The following is a 17,766-nucleotide window of genomic DNA, read 5'->3' on the forward strand; positions in this document are numbered from 1 at the left end:
AATGAATCATTTTTCATTATAACAATGGTTAAGTTTCGTTAATATAACAAATAAATTCATCGATTTAATAACGAATAGTTCATTACGTACTAAACTATTCGTTAAATGAATCAATGTATTTCTTATATTAACTCACTTTTTTCATTCTTATAACAAAAACTTGTTCAATTATTTCAGTATTTTATGTGGGGTATAATTAAAGAATCACAATAATAAAACTACACTTGTGTGATTAAAATAAAGTATCTTTAATTATTATTATTCGCGAATAATTAACTGGTTGTCGATGATTACGACGAAAAAAAAACCGGCGCGCGCGATTCACCGACAACCACCACGTGTAGATTCGGAAACTGAACTGCCACTTTTGACAAGCAACGTGCTCGTCCAGAAGTGACGTAATCGAATCTGATTGGCTGGAGATTTGGCTACGCCAATCAGTGCGATTACTGACTTTCGGTTTGGATGATTTAAAGATGGGAGCCATTTTGGATTTAAAATGGCGACTGCTGATTAATTATCTGCATTTTTATAACCAATCAGCGATCAGCATTCTAAATTCAGCAAACAATTAAGCATTAAGCGTGTTTAGACAGCTTAGCACTGTGATAGCGCTGCTTAAAATTAAAATGCGCCATGATTGATCTCGAATTAACAGAATTGACCAATCATAATATAGCGTTAAGGTATTTGGATTGCTAATAAAAATGATTTTCTTAAAATGAAACCAGGCTAGCAATTGGCTAGTTTTACTGGCAAGTCCATTTAGGCAGACACTATGCAAAAAGTATCAGGCAAACGCCGCATAAAGCTAAAATTATTCTTAATTTTGTGGCTTGTCCTTTCATAGAATGAAAAAAGGCCTATTTATTCTTAAAGGGATCCTTCAGGCTCTCGTCGTAAGCCGCAATAATGAAAAGATGAAACGACTTGAATGTTAATCTACACATAACGTCGTATCATTGCCCAAAAGTTTCAACTTAATAGGTGCTTTCGAGGATTCCCTTAAAAATAGACAGAAAATAAATTTTATACATAGGCCAGGCGATAGAGCATTTTTGCATGACATAAATACTAACAGCAAACCGCCTGTGCGATTATATAGAAGGGGGTGCGTAGATTAATGGGTATATGTTTTTCACTCGAGTTTCGTGTCCGGCTAATTGTTATAAACCATTTAATGCCAAAAAATCGCATTTTTTTCAGTTTTTTGCTTGTAACTTTTTATCTAATGGAGCAATCTTAATGCCCCCGCGAAATAAAATGTAGAGCATTAAAATACGAAGAGATTGCCGGGTCAAAAGTCCTGATCGGATAATTAGCAGCGGGGAAAAATCGGAAAAACCGGAAAATTAGGCGTTTTTTCAAAAATTCATAACTCGGCCATTTTTTGAGCTGGAGCACCGGGCTTTTGGGAAAAAGTAGAGAATTGTAGGTAGTTTATGTGTGCAAAACCCTATTACTGTGAAACAATTACTTTAGTCATAGCAGCAGTTTGAATTTTCGAGAGCGCGATTTTCGAGCGAGGCTGTATGAAATTCTGTTGGGGTGATTTTAATTTTGAAACCAGATTTGAAAAGTTGACATCGTGCCCTACAAAACTGCAATTTCAGTTTTTCGATAAAATGCTTGTAAGTGGGTGAAAAAGCTACGTAAAGTCGGCGAAAAACGGCCGAGCGCGCTCGCGCGGTCGAGGAGTGGAGGACCGACCGGCGGCGGCGGGGAAGATATATGCGCGCTCGGCCGTTTTTCGCCGACTTTACGTAGCTTTTTCACCCACTTACAAGCATTTTATCGAAAAACTGAAATTGCAGTTTTGTAGGGCACGATGTCAACTTTTCAAATCTGGTTTCAAAATTAAAATCACCCCAACAGAATTTCATACAGCCTCGCTCGAAAATCGCGCTCTCGAAAATTCAAACTGCTGCTATGACTAAAGTAATTGTTTCACAGTAATAGGGTTTTGCACACATAAACTACCTACAATTCTCTACTTTTTCCCAAAAGCCCGGTGCTCCAGCTCAAAAAATGGCCGAGTTATGAATTTTTGAAAAAACGCCTAATTTTCCGGTTTTTCCGATTTTTCCCCGCTGCTAATTATCCGATCAGGACTTTTGACCCGGCAATCTCTTCGTATTTTAATGCTCTACATTTTATTTCGCGGGGGCATTAAGATTGCTCCATTAGATAAAAAGTTACAAGCAAAAAACTGAAAAAAATGCGATTTTTTGGCATTAAATGGTTTATAACAATTAGCCGGACACGAAACTCGAGTGAAAAACATATACCCATTAATCTACGCACCCCCTTCTATATAATCGCACAGGCGGTTTGCTGTTAGTATTTATGTCATGCAAAAATGCTCTATCGCCTGGCCTATGTATAAAATTTATTTTCTGTCTATTTTTAAGGGAATCCTCGAAAGCACCTATTAAGTTGAAACTTTTGGGCAATGATACGACGTTATGTGTAGATTAACATTCAAGTCGTTTCATCTTTTCATTATTGCGGCTTACGACGAGAGCCTGAAGGATCCCTTTAAGAATAAATAGGCCTTTTTTCATTCTATGAAAGGACAAGCCACAAAATTAAGAATAATTTTAGCTTTATGCGGCGTTTGCCTGATACTTTTTGCATAGTGTCTGCCTAAATGGACTTGCCAGTAAAACTAGCCAATTGCTAGCCTGGTTTCATTTTAAGAAAATCATTTTTATTAGCAATCCAAATACCTTAACGCTATATTATGATTGGTCAATTCTGTTAATTCGAGATCAATCATGGCGCATTTTAATTTTAAGCAGCGCTATCACAGTGCTAAGCTGTCTAAACACGCTTAATGCTTAATTGTTTGCTGAATTTAGAATGCTGATCGCTGATTGGTTATAAAAATGCAGATAATTAATCAGCAGTCGCCATTTTAAATCCAAAATGGCTCCCATCTTTAAATCATCCAAACCGAAAGTCAGTAATCGCACTGATTGGCGTAGCCAAATCTCCAGCCAATCAGATTCGATTACGTCACTTCTGGACGAGCACGTTGCTTGTCAAAAGTGGCAGTTCAGTTTCCGAATCTACACGTGGTGGTTGTCGGTGAATCGCGCGCGCCGGTTTTTTTTTCGTCGTAATCATCGACAACCAGTTAATTATTCGCGAATAATAATAATTAAAGATACTTTATTTTAATCACACAAGTGTAGTTTTATTATTGTGATTCTTTAATTATACCCCACATAAAATACTGAAATAATTGAACAAGTTTTTGTTATAAGAATGAAAAAAGTGAGTTAATATAAGAAATACATTGATTCATTTAACGAATAGTTTAGTACGTAATGAACTATTCGTTATTAAATCGATGAATTTATTTGTTATATTAACGAAACTTAACCATTGTTATAATGAAAAATGATTCATTAATTGAGGATATTTTTCGCAGTGCGGGTTTAATTAAATGAATACAATAGTGAAATATGCATAGTGTGATTAAAATTAAAGTATTTACGTTCGAAAAAAAATCGAAAATAAAGACAGTGCGCGGCGCGAGTGTTGTGGTAGTGCATCGTTTTGGTGGATGCAGCGGCCAAGGGCAACAGCCTCAAGGACTCTCATAGCCTGTAAGTACATTATTTTTCTTTTCAAGCTAGAAATAAACATCCAATTACAATCAAATAGATAGAATTTAATAACATGGAGTTCTTTTTGTTTCTTTTTGTTATAGTGGGCGACCTCACTTTGAGGTGTAAGTGCGCGAATCGAACGTCCGCGTCGCGGAGTGAATTTTTAAACCCGATTTTTCGCAGTACAGTTTGAAACTTTCGCGTCGCGAGTGCAATTTTTAATCTTCCGCGTCCGCGATTTTTAATTTGTTTAAATATCCGCGTCGCGTATGTAGTCTCGTTTAAAAAGTGCGCGTCGCGCCGCGTCGAAATAATACAATTATTTAAATATCGGGAGTGCCGTTTCCGTCATCGTCGTCATCTCCCGCAGACTGCAGCTCGACCATCGTTGGATTTTCGCCGAACGAGTGAGTCCCACGGGTAAAACTGTGGATTTTATTTATTTAACCTAAGAATGACCGAGAGAAGCTACCGGTAGCTTCCAATCGGTCCTTCTTCGGTTAAAACCATATTTTTCTTTTTTTCTTGTGTTTTCAGGTTTAGCTTTCCGATATAGGTAGGCCCCCTAGCTTTGCGTTTTAGGTAGGCATTATAGCTTTCGGTGTTAGGCAGGATTTCTTTTCAGGTTCTCATTGCGTTATTATATTTTGCGTGCGTGTGTTTTTTTCTTTCAGGTTCTTCGTTGCGTTAATATATTTTGCGTGCGTGTGTTTTCATTTCAGGTTCTTCGTTTACGTTATTATATTTTGCGTGCGTGTGTTTTCTTTTCAGGTTCTTCGTTTACGTTATTATATTTTGCGTGCGTGTGTTTTCTTTTCAGGTTCTTCGTTTACGTTATTATATTTTGCGTGCGTGTGTTTTCTTTTCAGGTTCTTCAATTGCGTTATCATATTTTGCGTGCGTGTGTATTTTCTTTCAGGTTTAGCTTTTCGATATAGGTAGGCTTTTTAGCTTTGCGTACTATAGGTAGGCGTTATAGCTTTCGGTGATAGGTAGGCTTTCTTTTTCAGGTTCCCATTTCCAAATTTTATTACCCTTCCCCTCCCTTCCAGGGGGTAAGAGCAAACATGCTCAGGAACGGAGTTACGCGCAATGAGTTTTGTTCGTTTTTGCCTTTTTCTTTCTAAATATATATGAATTATTTGTATATTAAAAATAAATTAAAACTTAAATCAAGCAAAAAGGAACAAACATAGCCTCTGCTCCGTTCAAGACCATTGCAATAGCCTTCGCGAGGTGCCCCTGATTTAGCAAAAAGCAATGGATCTAGAGGAGAGAAGGTACCTCGAAAAAATTACCTTCCTAGAAAAATATATTTTTGTCATTCTTTCATAGAAATTTTAAATTTAAGAATAGTTTTGACCCTGCGAAGAATTATAATATGTTGATAATTAATAATTAACGTAGTTGCACGCATGTGTGTGTGTTAATGCTTGCAACGATTAAGAGCAGAAGCCTCAATAGGCCAGTCAATAGAGATTTAAAATAGCCATTAATCTACGCACCCCCTTCTATATAATCGCACAGGCGGTTTGCTGTTAGTATTTATGTCATGCAAAAATGCTCTATCGCCTGGCCTAGCAGGACGAAAAGGAATTTTACTCGGCTCTTCGGCTAAACGAAAGTTAGATCGAGAGGGAGAGAGAGATCCGATAAAACTATGCCGTTCTCTCTCGAACTCGATGTATAGCGAAGATGTCCGAAGCTGAGCGATGGTAACCGAAGGAGGTTGCACACGCATTCGCACCACAGTAATGGTGTGTGTGCCTAACAAAGTGCTTTCCATTCGCGTCCGACAGATGACGTTAGTGGTTTTATGGAATTTTCAACTTCTAACAAACATCAGCGCCGCCTACCGGCAAGGATTATTTTAGGACAATGCCATGAGCAATCTCCCGTTTCATCTCTGGTTTTACCCTATTCTAAGCTTAACGCTCGTGCTTCGTGGTCTCTTCCGATAGATGGCGTTAGGGGTTAGATGGACCTGAGACACGCGTTTGCCAACACCAGCGCCGCCTACCGGTAGGGATTGCCTCGGGACCTGGCATGAGCAATCTCCCGTTTCATCTCTGTACATACTAGTTCAGGATTAGGGTGACAAGCACGCATCTGTGGGGTGCGTTCAAAAACTCAACTGCTCAGTGAACGCTCGCTAAGCGCTTGCATCTGATTGGCAAGATCCAAACTCAGAACCAATCAGGTGCGATAGTGCTTTTCGATGCAACCTAATGACAGCGTTCACAATGTTGCTCATGTTTCTTTCGCGGGTTCATTCATGCTCCAAAATGAAGTGACCAACCCCTCGTCCTAACAACGTTTTATTTGGCCGCATAGAAAGATCATAGCTTGGCAATACTCGTTTTAAATTATAAAAGAGTTAATAACGAAAATGAGATGGAATGGAATTACCGGTATACCACAAAAGATTATACGCAGCCAGCTACAAAATCTGAGATAATAAATTGAAAGCGATTAAATAATAATTACCCTACAAATACTGATATAAATGTTATTATTTACACTTTTCGGCGGTTATATGCTAACATCGGTGGTACTGCTAAAGTATCCAACATTGATTCACAAACGAAAGAAAATAAAATTTGTATGCCACCACATAAGTCATAGAGGTGGTAAGTACGTCAGCTCTCTGGCATTTTAACACCTGAATCATTATTACATTCAATGAAAATGTGAGGGAACTATTATTTTAGGTGCAGGGGAAGGCTATGAAAATACCATGGCTGCTTTTACAAAGTTAGTATGAAAGTGACAAATAATATTGATTTGTGCTCAGAATTAACTTTTATTTCTATTTCAGAGCAGTCAATATAGGGACTGAAATGTTAGAATTGGATTGTCATCTGACAAAAGATGGAAAAGTTGTAGTTTCTCATGATCATAATTTATTACGCAGTACAGGCATTGATAAAAACATATCAAGTTTAAAGTATAGCGAGTTACCCTTGCTAAAATCACGCTTACCAATTGACTTTGATCCAGGTATTTTTGCAAAATTTATATACGCAGTTTTTCGTTTTTTAATGAAAAAGATGAAACATGTTATTAAACAGATACAGAGTATATTGGCTCTGAGGAAGTGGAGAATAGAAAAATACCTTTATTACAAGAAGTTTTTGAAGCATTTCCTGATTTTCCTATGAATATTGACATCAAAATCAATGATGATCGTTTAATACAAGAAGTGTCAAACTTAATCAGACAGTATAAAAGAGAGGACTATACAGTTTGGGGAAACTTTAGTGATGAAATTACTCAGAAATGCTATAAGACGGTGAACATATTTTACAATTATTATTTAGATATATCAGGTCTGTTTATATCAGGCATACGAATTATTATTGTCGCTTTTGCAGAATCCAAATGTTAATTTATTGTTCTCAACAAAGAGAGCAATGCTTTTGGTGCTTTGGATGTATACTGGATTATTGCCTTTTATGCCATTAAAGGAAACACATCTTGAAATATGTTTACCTTCCATCCTCCTTAGGTAAGATCGTTGGTTTTAAGAGATAAATATAGCTTTTTTAAATATTACATTTTATGTAGGAAAAGACTGGCATTAAATCCTCCCATTAATGTAACACTAGAAAAATTTTTGATTCGCTGTATGAGTATTTTATTAATGAGACCAGCTTTGTTCAATCATTTGAGATCCCGAGGAATACACGTAAGTGTGGGTGAAAATAGAAACCTTGTTATAGGTGATAAGTGATTTAAAAAGTTATAACAATTATAGGTATATTTTTGGGTGCTTAACAGAGATGAAGAATTTAAGAAAGCATTCGAGCTTGGGGCTACTGGTGTAATGACAGACTATCCAACAAAATTAAAATTGTTTTTAAAAGAACATTCCATAGAATGAAGTAATACCTGGAATTGCGATACGGTATTTTTACCGCAACTATAAATACAAGTCATTTAGGAGCACATATTTCTTTTCCTGCTATATGCATTTTAAATGTTGAATTTTCTGTAAGTACATTTTCTATTTTGGAATAAACTTTCTAGTTTTATTGTACTAGTCAAAGTCGGCAGATTTAAACGAAATGTTTGCTGTTGTTGCGTTTTGCAGATGTGGTCAGTATTAGTTTCAATGAAATTTTATACAAAATTATTTTTTTAATATATATTTATTACTCGCACAAATAAATGTAAGAGATAGTTTACTCCTCACCAAAAATATGTACAATTTGCACAGAACTTGTGAAATGTTTTTATTGTGAAAGATTAAATCAAAGGGAGATTTTAAACTAACGGTTTTTGATTACTATAGGAGAAACAAATGTTTAAAAAAAGAAAAGACCTTGAAAATAGTTTAATCAAATAATGACAATGCGTTGAGTCTCTTCTCTATAATAAAAATATAGAATTTTTTATTTGTGCTTTTTTTATAAGGGTTATAATCTTAAAAATGTTCAAATTTATATCACTTTTAACAATTAATGCACACACACTTACTGACTATTGCTATTAAGAAAAAAAAAAAAAAAAAAAAAACAGGACAATGAATGTATCTCTATTTGAAATATACCAAAAATTTATTTACATAAAAACATGAATATAATACCTATAATATTTCAACTGCTGCACATTTTTCTCCTGGCATTATACCCAAACAACTGGCGTCGAGTCTCAAAATAATGGTATTGTCACAATTTTTAAGAACACACTTGCATAGTCAGAAGAAGCCTGTGATAAGGATCTAAATCTAGACTATATCAAAGTATATCGAGTAAAATGTAAATATATATTATATATATATATATATATATATATGTATATGAAAAACTCGTAGACTCAATTACACCGTATGGCTGAACGGCGAAAAAGAGAGGAGCCAGCTCGAAATAAAAATCTTTTAAGTCAGACGAAGGAGGCGCGAAGCTCGGTTTTCGCAGGATCCAACAAGAAAAATATGTTTCCTTTAAATGTGACATACGATAATTTCAAGTACATACAGTGTATATCTCGGGTATTTTCCACTGTTCATAAATAGTGCGTTTATATTATATAATTGATCGCAGTATCTTTCGACAATAATTTTCTTTGTAGTACCATTCGTTACAATATTTACAGAAACATACGTACAACTTAGAAAATATAATTGAAAAGGTACGTTACAATAATAAAAAATATTATCATCGTAATTAATAACGTTACCATTATTAATGATCCTCAAAATCTCGACTACTATATATTTTATGCCAATTGCACTAAAAGCTCGAATTTTTCGAGAAATTTTTCCTATTTAAATACATTTCATTGCCTAATGGCCAATTCAATTTCTTATTAACACGGAAAAATTAATTTTCATAAAAATAAAACCTTATTTCGTTTAATTGCAGTAGTCAATTATAATTGAACGGTTATATGAATCCATCATACTTATGCAATAACTTTCTAGAAATAGAAGAAAACCGACCAATCAATTTTGATCGTTTCTCGTGCAGCCTAGGACAGTTCCGATACATCGGTTATCGTTTAACGCTCTGAAGGGTACATTCGTTCAAGCTTCGTACACCGACGCAAGATTTCTCTAATTTTTAGGACGATAAGCTTTCCAAAAGAAAATTTTACGAGTATTTCTTTAATTCTTCTAATCCGTACAGTAAATTGATCGAAACTGCCACAATTTCTTCATTCAGAAATTATTTTACTGTTGAAGCTGATATATTTGATCCACCGTGTTAAAATGATTATGTTAAGTGGGGTATCGCTACTCACTATGTTCGTTAAAACGTCGAGATACATTCGCAGATGAAGTATCAAGTGAAAAAAAAAAAAAAAAAAACGAAGTTGAAATAGAAATTGTTCGTTTCCCATCAAAATCAGTAGAAAAGTGACATTTCTTGAGAGTGCATATTAAATCGAACGAAACACGAGAGTTATATTACGCCTTTTTTTTATAATTACACGGTAAAAACGTTGAGCTACAGTGGTTCAATTGAACAATCGAATGAACCATTTGATTGTTGCATTTTTAAGTTCCTGAATCAAGTAACTCGCTGTAAAAAAGCAGCGCTTATTCGAAGACACGCTTATCTTTAATTACGTAAAAATTGGTACGAAAAGTCGGACATTAAAGTCGGTTTAGTCTAAAGTTTGATAGATTAATCGCACAAGTTTATTAACATCTATTATTGGTTCAGTTTGATTAATCCACGTCGACGGTTTCATTGCGCGAGACTCGGTCTCTCCTTACAATAACATTAAGATATCGCTCCCCGTAAAATTTAAATTGGTGTGGCCAGCTCGCCGAGAGATATTAACGCGACGGCATAAGAAACAAGCTGGTGCACCTTTATAATAATGAAATTCAGATACAAAAGTAGAAGAGTCGTACTTTTCCTTTATCGAAAGCTTAACACGTAGTCGTTGCAGAAAATTCCATTGGCGATCACAATAAGCTAGTTGGCGGCTTGCCATGATCATTTCTTCGGTACGCAATTTTGGTTTCAAATATTTTTCGTCCATTCGATGTCAAACTCAAAACGTAGTTTTTTTTTCGTATATTTTTTTCTTTTTTTTGGAAAACTGGACTAATTTATATTTTCTCGTGAAACTTGTCTTATGCTTAATACACGTATACGATTCTTTACAGCCACATCACCACTTCGCATTTACCACATATTGCCATTCCACGTCCCATAAATACCAAAGCTCTGAGGAAAACTGGGATCTGAAAAGAGGCACTTTAAGCGCTAAATGCGTAGCGTAAATATGGGACGTTTACAAAAAAAATTCTCATTCGTTCATTGGTAGTTTTTTTTTTGCTAAATTACGACAAAACAAAATAATTCTACAATTAGAATTATACAAAAGAGATTGTTAGTCTTAAACCAGACTTTTATGCTTTGCGCTTATATATCCTTTGCTCGAGAGAGTCGCTCTTTCTCCATTGCGAAAGGTCGCTACAAATCACGTGTCCTTTTGATCATTTTAGCATCCCAGAGGATATAAAAGAGCGTATATAAGAGATCCAAGAAAGTTTTAATGTACGTTAAATGCAAAAAAAAAAAAAAACTGTTCTCTGCAGATCGGAAAAAAAGGACTATAAAACCTTTTTAATCGATTTCTAAAATCACATTGCAATATTTCATTATTACACAATTAGCGTTTTGTAAATATATGAATACAAATGTTTGTATATTTTGGTTTGATTTATATATATATACATATACACTTACGTAAGAGGCTTCATTTATCTTGTTATATTTCTTGTGTTAAAGCACCTTGGTTAGAAAAGTCTCCGAAAAATTCACTGCATCACCGGATATTCTTAAGGTAAGAAATATGCGAAATTCGTTTTATAGCGAGAGTCGCATTATCCATGCGAGATAATCGGTAAAAAATGCAGTCGTCACGTTTTCGATCTCGTTTCGTGGTCCGCACGCAATTACAGTTGTGCATCGGTCACGCGCGTTTTTCTACTTTCATGCAACTGCAAGTGCAGCGTGACACAATTTGAAGCAGGTTTTAATCTTATATATATCACATCTTTAATGCATGTGCGGCAGTGTTCCTTAGCCTACAGAAGTTTCGCAAAGTCCGTAAACAAACGTTAAAGATTATATTCTTGATTTTCCCGTACTTCCTTCTCTATGGCAGCAGCGTTTAAACTTTCTTCCCATTCGTTAGTCTTCGCATATATTCTAACACCGAATAATCTCGATCATGCTTATAATGAAGTATACTACACTTTACGCTTGCGATCAAAATCACACTACAATACGACAGCTTCCATGCTAACACGATGAGCCAGCGCTTGAGGATTACATAAAAAGCGATAATGCGCGCAATACCATCGATAAATCTTCGCTCGCAAATTTGCTGTTCCCACAAAAATTGTACGGAAGCTAAATTGAATTCAATGGAACGGCCGTGGCCATAACTGATTTCTCGTGGAACGAAGTGCGCGGGTTTTGCCCTCGGGACACGGAAAGCCGGAAAATTTGCACAAAAATGGATCACAAAAGGAATCGGTAGTCACGCGAAGTGGATATTCCCCTGCGAAACGACCTTGGTGAAACCTTCAATTCTTCCACCACTTGCAAAGACAACAGAAGAAACCTCTCCTCCGAGGATGAGCTTCGATTATCTGCTATTGTCAGTGCATCGCTCTGGTGGTGGTTAAATGTGTAGTTTCCGCCCTTTTTGGGGGCGGCGGGGGTGGTCGTTTCTTGCTGGCGATGGCGTTGACGATGTTCATCGGTCGGTTCTCGTCCGCGAACCTCACCGTTGGTTGTCGAGCGGGACTAGAAGCGTACTCAACGGGAGCAAGCGGGTCCGTCGTGTAGACGTTCTCGTACAAATTGTCAGCGCCGTAATGCTCTTGAACCCAATTGGAGACGTTGGTCTCCCTGTAATCGGCGATCGCCGGTGGGGGATCGCGGAATCCCAGCACCTCGTGCGGTGTCGTGGTGGAGTCCAACTTGCACTTTTGCGCGACCTGCCACTTTTTCCTCATGACTCTCTGCAGGTCCTTCAGGAAGTCACCCGGTGGCGCCTGATCGGACGCAGCGAGCTTCTTGGGGGACGTCAGTCTGGTGCTGTCGGACCTCCGGGGTGGCATCGGCTTTCTTTGAGGCAGCGCAGGACTTCCGGGTTCTTGCTGCGGTGGCAAGTTGAACGTGATCTTCTTTCCCGTACCTGTCTTCGATTTGGGGGACGTCGGTGGCTCCTGAATCGTTACTCTTCGCTGAGGCTGTGGACTCGAGGCTGCTTTCAATTCCGCCAGGTATGGCGGACTGGCGTATTGGCTGGAGCTTTGCTTCATAGCACTCCGTCTGACCGTATCCATGCTCGGATTCGCCCTGATGGTCTGCATCGTATTATTATGCGACTGATGCGCGTAATTGGACTCTTTCGAGTTCTGCCTGTTGAGACTCTGCGTGGTCAAGTGCTGTGGCTGGGAGCCGTAAGCTGGGGGTGGGACAAAGGGGGGAGGAACGGCAAAGTTTGGCGGACTCGATGCTAGGGTTGGAGTACTGGCGTTTGAACCAGGATACGAATTATGCGGGGAATTTGAATTATTTGCGTTGTTCTGGTGATGTGTTTGTATCTGGTTATAGACTTGGCTGCTGTGTCCGATGTTGTTTATGATATTGTTCGAGTTTGCGTAGTTGTTCATTGACCTAGGAGAATGGGAGAGAGTGGCGTCCGGGGAAATGGAGTTTGTCGTGGCAGTTTTGGGCCTGGCACGACGAATGGTACCGGTCTCGCCAACCAAGGGACTCGGAGGGGGTGGTAATGACGCCAGACTCAACGAGGAGCCTGTCAATTCCGGAGTGTTGCATATTGGAAGCTCGCCTGGTGCTGGGGGAGGGGGTAAGGAGTCTAAGGAAAGGTTTGATCGGAACATCTCTGGTGGAGGTGGTGGCAAGGGTTCACTGTCCGACTCGACTTCTTCGGCCACTCTTGGCGGCGATGGTGGTGGTGGCAGAGAGGTTATGGAATCCATCTAAAAATAAAAACACTTCGAATTAGCAGGAAGAGCTTTATCGTTGTTCAGTGATGCGTACGAATGTGAGAATAACGCGACGATTACCATGCATGGCTGAATGGGACTAGTCGGTGTTTTACATTCCTGACTGTCGGTTGTCCTGCTGTATCCCATTGGACTGGCTCGCTCTCTCACGGGAGTACCGGGAGGAACGGGACTAACGGGAGTCGCATTGCCCGACGACCTGTGGTGTCTCTTCAATGTTCCCGAACCATCCGAGTCTGTGCCGCTTCTTCTCCTGCTGTGTCTTCTGGTCAACGTCCCCGAGCCCGAGCTAGTTGGACTGGGGCAAGAATCGGGCTCGTCCCTAACCGTCTCGCCAACCTCCTTCAGCTGTCTCGTTATCGAAGTTAAAGGAAGCTTCGGATTCATCGACGGTTTCCTCTTTATCGTGCCCGTTGGGAATTCTCCACACTCGAAAGCAACCTACAATATAAATTCTCTTTTACACTGGACCCTAGTCTTGCGTCGGACTAAGCGTTTCTGCAGAAGCCAAACGACTCGACTCTCACGAACGTTAGTGAAAAACATTTTAGGAATAATAACCTCGCAGCTGCTAGGAGCTCCATCAGATAAGCACCCGCTAGAACTGGAACTGCTAGCTCTGCTAAGTCGTCCATCGTTGGTATAGCTTTGCCGTTGTTCAGGATTATAGCTTTGCCGCTGGCCATCGTACTGCCTGTTCGCGGATTCTGTACTGTTATGCCTGTTATTTTCGTTGAATTGTCTGTTGTTCTCGTTCATCGCATTGTACTGCGTTTGATTGACCGGTGTCGCGATCGAGCTAACCGAGCAGGATCTGGCGTGAGCCAACAGGTCCAAATCTTCCTGAGCCAAATCATCCACCAGTGTTCTGTAATTGTCCATCAATTGTCTTCCATACTTGGCTACTCTGATTCCGACCATCCATCTCTCCAGCGAGGCATTGTCCTCGGCGCACAAGAACTTGATGTACTTGGTGGATTTTGGCTGTTGCAGTCGTGGGTGCTTTATCGCGAAGCAAAAATCCGTAGGAGCCTTGTACTTCTTCCTCCAGCCCACTCCGTAGTAAACTTGGTTCACGTCGAACGTGGCTAAGCACACGAGATCCCTGGCTGTTCTCGCTTTTTCCTTGGGCCAGTAGTAGAGACCCGAGGCCCTCAGTATAAAGTGGTATCTCTTCCAGCCCTTTTTGCTGTCCGACTTTAAGTACAGTGGACCCTCGACCTGGAAAACACGAGGAACGCCGATTAATCAAAGACTCTCCGTCACCCACTCGAGTCGACGTTAACGATCGATAATAGAGATTTATCGATTCGGCAAAATCTACTCGTTACGTTCTGTTTACCTCGGGAACACCCACGTTACTACTGGAGAAGAACTCTTCCAACAAAATATTCCTCGAATGATCGTCGTACTCCCCACCGCTTCTGTCCGAGGGTCCCAAGAGGAATCTCTCCGGCGTCAAAAACAATTGCGTTTTGTCCGGCCTTTCCACGAACAGCAGCTTGTTCTTCGAGTCCCTCGTCCACAGCAACAGATTTTCCACTAATAATTCATGATCCTCGTAAACTCTCTCTGCGCAGCACAAAGAAACAATTGTGAGTAATGGGTTTATCCCGATTAGATTATCGAATTCATCAATGCCAGCTTTTGTATCTACCCATAAAAAGATCCGGCAAGTGTTCGACGACCGCCCACTTTGGATCCATCGGTACATGATTTTTGTCGGCCAGGAGTCTCGATACGTGAGCCACGCTCATTCCCTCGTCCACCAATAAGCTTTTGCCACTGCCATCCAACGTGAAGGCCTTGATGAAGAGTTTCTGCACGCTGGCCTCGCGCATCTTTTCCAACGCCAGTCTGATCTTTTCCGCCTTGGCTCTGCTGGCGGCGTCTGAAAACATTTCGTATAGAATTATCGATCCTGAAGTGGCAGCGAGTTTGCAATGCAAACCGAGATAGTTATACCCATGAGTTGATGAGACTGCTGCTGCGGGGCTGTGTGCATGGCGGTCTGAGGTGGTTTGTGGCCCGAGCCGCTGCTGCTCGCCGAACTCTCGCTCGACAGCATCGATACCGTGTCGGAGAAGGCGCTATCGTTATCAGGACTATCCGTGCGAATGCCTAAAAAATTTCACCAAGATAATTGCATTAGAAATAATGGATAAATTCTCTTCAGCATCGACGAAACTTGATGAGACTCACCAGCATCGTTCTTGGCGATATCCGTGCTGTCGCTGGGGTTGATCCTTCCGCTACCAGGACGTCCCTGTCTCTGAGAGTCGCCCGCCGGAGTAGCCGCAATGTCACCGTCGCAGCGTCGCTCGAGGGCGCACAATTCCCCGAGAATCGCGTCGAGGTCGACATCCTGAGAATCTGTCGAAAAAAACAGTCGTTGGTATCCAAAAAACGTACGATTCCGAACCTCGGAGGTGTTCGAAAAGTTGTTAATTACGCAAACGAGGAGGAATAAATAATTGCGAGTTTCGTTTGACGAGTGGGACCAGCGTTCCTCGTTAATTGCACAGAAGCGTCTCCGGGTTATATACGCCAAGCTACCCTCTTTTAATTCCACTCTTCGCCTCTGCGCTCCTTCCTACTACATCCACACGTATAAACCTGCAGACCTGGTGCAACTCGCACACGTAACGTGTTTTAACAGTCGAATCCTCCGACACGCTTCGAAAGTTCGATATCCAGCAATTTAAACGTCACGCTTGGCAAATTCAAAGTTTGGCGGTCCAAGGAAAAACGCCGGTCGTCCGTGCTGAATTTCTCGTGGCAATTAAGAGGATGGAGTGTTTTTCAAAGGGTGGAAGAAAAGTGGCCTGTATAAGTTGAAAAAAATACATTTCTCAAAAATATACAATACAGCGTGCCAATAAGTAGCAACGGGAGAGAGGATTTGCAACATTGTTGAACGATTCGCAAAGTGGCTCGAGATATAAGAGCATCGCGAGAGGACGTTGCGACTCGTTTGAGCCGGGCAAAAGCGTCGATTAGGCTGAGGAGAAAGCGTCTAATTCGCGAAAGGTCGGGCGGATCGAAAAAGGAGCGATAAATCAGGAGTCGCGGGCTGCAAAAACCGTTCGGTGTATAAGAATTTCAATGACGAGGGAACGACGGAGCGAAATTGGCAAATATCGCCGTAGAAAATATCGCTTATCTTTCTGCGGCCTGTTTCATCGGGCCTCGCGCGTCGTACGAGAGGCAAATTCGAGATTAGAGACGGAAATTTCCTGGAAGTCGTTGCTGGAAATCGAACCCGTTGCGTGCCGTTTCGTTGGCAGCGCGTAACGATAATTATTGCGAGTCGTTATCCACGCGTGATAGCGCGTTTGGTTCGTTAGGGTAATTAACGAAATTAGCACAGATGCGGCTAGCATGCACAGATACGCAAACCGACCTTGCTAGCTTCTGTATAACGCACTGCACTTTTCATTAATGTACCTCCACGCCTTTAATATTCCCAGCTCCGTGCAGTATATATATATATATATATATATGTATTCCTCAGCAACGTTTTTAACCAACCCTTAGTGGAGACACCAGAACCACTCCTGCGTCGTGCACGTTTTCAGCTGGCAACTGTGCCTTTTGCTAATTGGATGATTAACCAGACTCGACCTCGAAGAGCAACGTGAAAAATTGAGGAAATGGGCAATACTTTTGCAACTATTTTTTGTTGTATTTTTTTATTATTGCGTGGTCTTGTGTACAGGGTTCAAAGGTTGACAAGTGTAGAGTGTATGGATACGAGTGTATATCTGTGATTATTAGAATTGATGTAAGTTTTGGATTTTTGTAAGTAGCGGATTTTTTTTGTGACATCAATGAATTTTGCGAAAAATTGAGGGATGATTTTTGCTGAGTTTTTATGTGTTGTGGAGTTATTGGAAAAGGATGAGATAAATATAGAAAGGCAGAGTTGGGTGGAAAGTTGGAGAAGGTGAGTGGAAAGGGTGTATATAGGGAGATTTAAGTAGATATATATATATATATATATATAACGAGAGTATGAGACATTCTTTGAAATTGCGAAGCCAGGGCATTGCGTGGGTTTTAGTGGCTGCGATTCTCTCTCGTTGCGAATGGAAGAATAAGTGCCAGTAATAGGAATAATAGCTGCGACGCTTGCCAAGTGTGTGTGTGTGTGCTTTGTACGCGTGAAGAAAATTACTGCACCTTCTAATTAGGCTCGAAAGGTTCTAGCAAATTTAGATGTGTAGCGCAAGCTTAGCCCCGTATACTTTTTCGAGAATTTCTCAGTCGTGTTACAGTTGTTCCAAATCGTTCTTTCTTTGCTCTAAATTACGCATTTCCTCCAAAACCATAACACTAATTTTGCGCGATTTCAAAAAAATTCTCCGAAAAAACTAAATTTTTATTTCTATCCAGAATTACAAAAATCGTTTCACAAAAACGATTCGAAAACAGTGCAGCAACAAAATATACATTTTCCAAGAATCAAAACTACAAAAATCCATTTTCTCAAATTTGCACAAAATTAAAAAAAAAAATAGAAAATTCCCAAGCACCAGTAAATTCTTGCACGTAGGATTTAGAACCTCCAGTTTCTCCCGAATCTCGTTCCTTCTCAAAAATTCCCTCTTCGCACCTCCGGAAAATTCTCTCATGCCCCCC

General features: G+C 39.9%; 2 protein-coding genes across 4 annotated transcripts in view; one reads left to right on the plus strand and one right to left on the minus strand.

The window, feature by feature from the left end:
• The first annotated feature begins 5,849 nt into the window (after positions 1-5,849).
• LOC136779546 (lysophospholipase D GDPD1-like) lies at positions 5,850-10,337 on the plus strand. Of its 3 annotated transcripts, none has more exons than XM_066737170.1 (8): positions 5,851-6,247; positions 6,329-6,371; positions 6,436-6,617; positions 6,689-6,909; positions 6,992-7,125; positions 7,185-7,305; positions 7,375-7,610; positions 10,240-10,337. In XM_066737170.1, exons 1-7 carry the CDS (start codon positions 6,124-6,126, stop codon positions 7,498-7,500), a joined length of 951 nt encoding a protein of 316 aa, XP_066593267.1. In that variant the 5' UTR covers positions 5,851-6,123; the 3' UTR covers positions 7,501-7,610; positions 10,240-10,337. The 3 variants fall into 3 exon arrangements, with proteins under 3 accessions (XP_066593268.1, XP_066593267.1, XP_066593266.1); XM_066737169.1 differs by lacking the exon at positions 10,240-10,337 and adding an exon at positions 7,711-7,839; XM_066737171.1 differs by lacking the exon at positions 10,240-10,337 and having other exon boundaries at positions 5,850-6,247; positions 7,398-7,538.
• Positions 10,338-11,744: 1,407 nt separating this feature from the next.
• pico overlaps positions 11,745-17,766 on the minus strand; it is a 54,350-nt gene continuing 48,328 nt past the window's right edge. The window contains exons 3-9 of the mRNA XM_066737168.1: positions 15,328-15,498; positions 15,091-15,246; positions 14,783-15,016; positions 14,468-14,697; positions 13,687-14,346; positions 13,186-13,566; positions 11,745-13,098 (exon numbers count right to left, since the gene is read on the minus strand). Of these exons, the coding sequence (XP_066593265.1) occupies positions 11,746-13,098; positions 13,186-13,566; positions 13,687-14,346; positions 14,468-14,697; positions 14,783-15,016; positions 15,091-15,246; positions 15,328-15,498 (3,185 nt within the window). The 3' untranslated portion in view covers position 11,745. The remainder of the gene's footprint in view (positions 13,099-13,185; positions 13,567-13,686; positions 14,347-14,467; positions 14,698-14,782; positions 15,017-15,090; positions 15,247-15,327; positions 15,499-17,766) is intronic.

This window comes from Prorops nasuta, unplaced genomic scaffold, assembly GCF_024137725.1.
Source record: "Prorops nasuta isolate Cenicafe-Biocafe unplaced genomic scaffold, Cenicafe_Pnas_1.2 PNAS00017, whole genome shotgun sequence".
In the NCBI taxonomy this organism is placed as follows: Eukaryota; Metazoa; Arthropoda; class Insecta; order Hymenoptera; family Bethylidae; genus Prorops; species Prorops nasuta.